Consider the following 1,850-nt stretch of genomic DNA (forward strand, 5'->3'; position numbering starts at 1 on the left):
ACCTCCTCTTGAAAAACAGCAGGATAAGAGAGTTGTAGAGAAAACAGTCTGTTTTATTTCCCGGAAGCAGCCTTGTCCTGAAGAAGGAAAAGGCTGTCAGTTTGACCACCCTAAATGGTGTCAAACACTTCTCAAGTTCGGCCTTAAGAAGTACAAAAGGAAGAAGGGATGTTCAAAGGTAGATTGTCCTTTTTTCACCCATAGTTGCCTATCTTGATTTTGCCAAGGCCTTTGATAAAGTAGATCATGGCCTTTTGTTGAATAGACTTCATGACATTGGGATCCAAGGGAAGGTTCTCAATTGGATAAGAAGCTTCATGTAGGATATGAAGTAAATTGTTAAGGTCGAGGGATCCCTTAGTGACATACATGATGTCAATTCAGGTGTTTCCCAGGGCTCCATCTTAGGGCCCCTTCTTTTTATAATATTCGTTGCCCTGCTTCACAGGCTTAGTATTACTGCCAGTCTCTCTTCTTATGCTAACGATACAAAGTTAGTTTCTGGTGAGAATGGCCAAGATTCCAGTAGCCTTGCATAGGACCTAGAAATAATCTATTCTTGAGGTAACTAAGAGTAATAAGGCCCTGTACGGAATGAAATTCCGCTCAATGACGGGTCAACTCCTTTAAATACTCCACTCGTAGATGATGGAGCTAGCTAAAGATATTGAGCAGGTCTCATCTATGAAAGATATAGCATCACGATGCTAAAACTGTACAAGTCAATTGTCCAGCCACATCTTGAATATGCTTCACCCATTTGGGCTCAATGAGTTCAGCAGGTTTACAAAAGGTCGAACAAGTCCAAAGATGTTTCACTAGGAACATCACAGGAATGAGAGCTCTCGTATTTGGAGAGACTAGATAAGTTTGGACTGTACAGTGTTCATAGAAGGTATGAAAGGTATGATTGTCCATTCTCACGGACCCGGATGACGGTGGCGGATTGATTCCATTTCTTGGAATGGGGATCCTGAACGAGCACGTTGGTGTTGGGAGAAAGTGGCGTGAGAACAGAAGAACGGGCATTAAAGTTATCCTGGACCTTTCCCTTGTCCACATTGCGTTTCGAAAGGGCCGCCAGAAAATCGCCATCGGAAAGGCAATCATAAGAGGCGGGATGGCCGGGAACCTGCGTACGAAGTCGGCGGCCAAAGAGCCATTGGGCCGGGCTGAGGCCATCTGCACGGGGCACGTTTCTCCATTCGAGAAGAGATTGCCGGAAATAACGCCAATTATTCTCATATTTTTGGAGCAGCATCTTCATTGACTTGACCGCGGATTCGGCGTGACCATTTGAGGCTGGGTGATAGGCGGAGGATAATTGATGAGTGATATGCATATCACGGCAGAAATCTTGAAATTCTGATCGAAATTGAGGGCCTCCATCGGAGCGAATGATTTGGGGAACGCCATAATCCACAAACCAATCCCGTAGGATGTCTGTGACGGCCCTGGTGCCCATCCGGCCCAAGCGGGAGATGCAGGGCCATCCCAAGAACCGATGGACCATGATGAGATAATGTGCACAAGCACTCTCAAAGAGATCCACGGAAACGGACTCAAATGGTTGGGAGGACGTGGAATGGACAAGGGGTTCAGGCTGTTGACTCCAAAGATGTAATTGGCATGTGGAACACGAGCTAACCACTTGCTCGATATCGTTGTTCATACCAGTACAGAAGTAGAGGCTCTGGGCCAATGGGCGGGTACAGCGAATGTCTTGGTGTGAGGCGTGGAGGCCGGTCAGAACATCTGAACGGGACCCGGCCGGAAGAACGATCCGGTGTCCTTGGAGAATAAGGAGGCCCGTTTCCTCGTCGAAAGACAAATCACCCCATTGTTTGGAA

The 1,850-nt window shown here is 46.9% G+C and overlaps 1 protein-coding gene across 1 annotated transcript; it reads right to left on the reverse strand.

Moving 5' to 3' along the window:
* Window positions 1-886: 886 nt before the first annotated feature.
* LOC131892592 (uncharacterized protein K02A2.6-like) lies at window positions 887-1,672 on the reverse strand. The gene has a single exon (XM_059242404.1). The coding sequence runs from the start codon at window positions 1,670-1,672 to the stop codon at window positions 887-889; it is 786 nt and encodes a 261-aa protein (XP_059098387.1).
* Between the last annotated feature and the right edge of the window lie 178 nt (window positions 1,673-1,850).

The sequence above is a fragment of the Tigriopus californicus genome, chromosome 2 (assembly GCF_007210705.1).
Source record: "Tigriopus californicus strain San Diego chromosome 2, Tcal_SD_v2.1, whole genome shotgun sequence".
NCBI lineage: Eukaryota > Metazoa > Arthropoda > Copepoda > Harpacticoida > Harpacticidae > Tigriopus > Tigriopus californicus.

Coding starts and splice junctions, on each gene's coding strand:
- LOC131892592 (XM_059242404.1), bottom strand. CDS start 1,672: ATGAACAACGATATCGAGCAAGTGGTTAGCTCGTGTTCCACATGCCAA.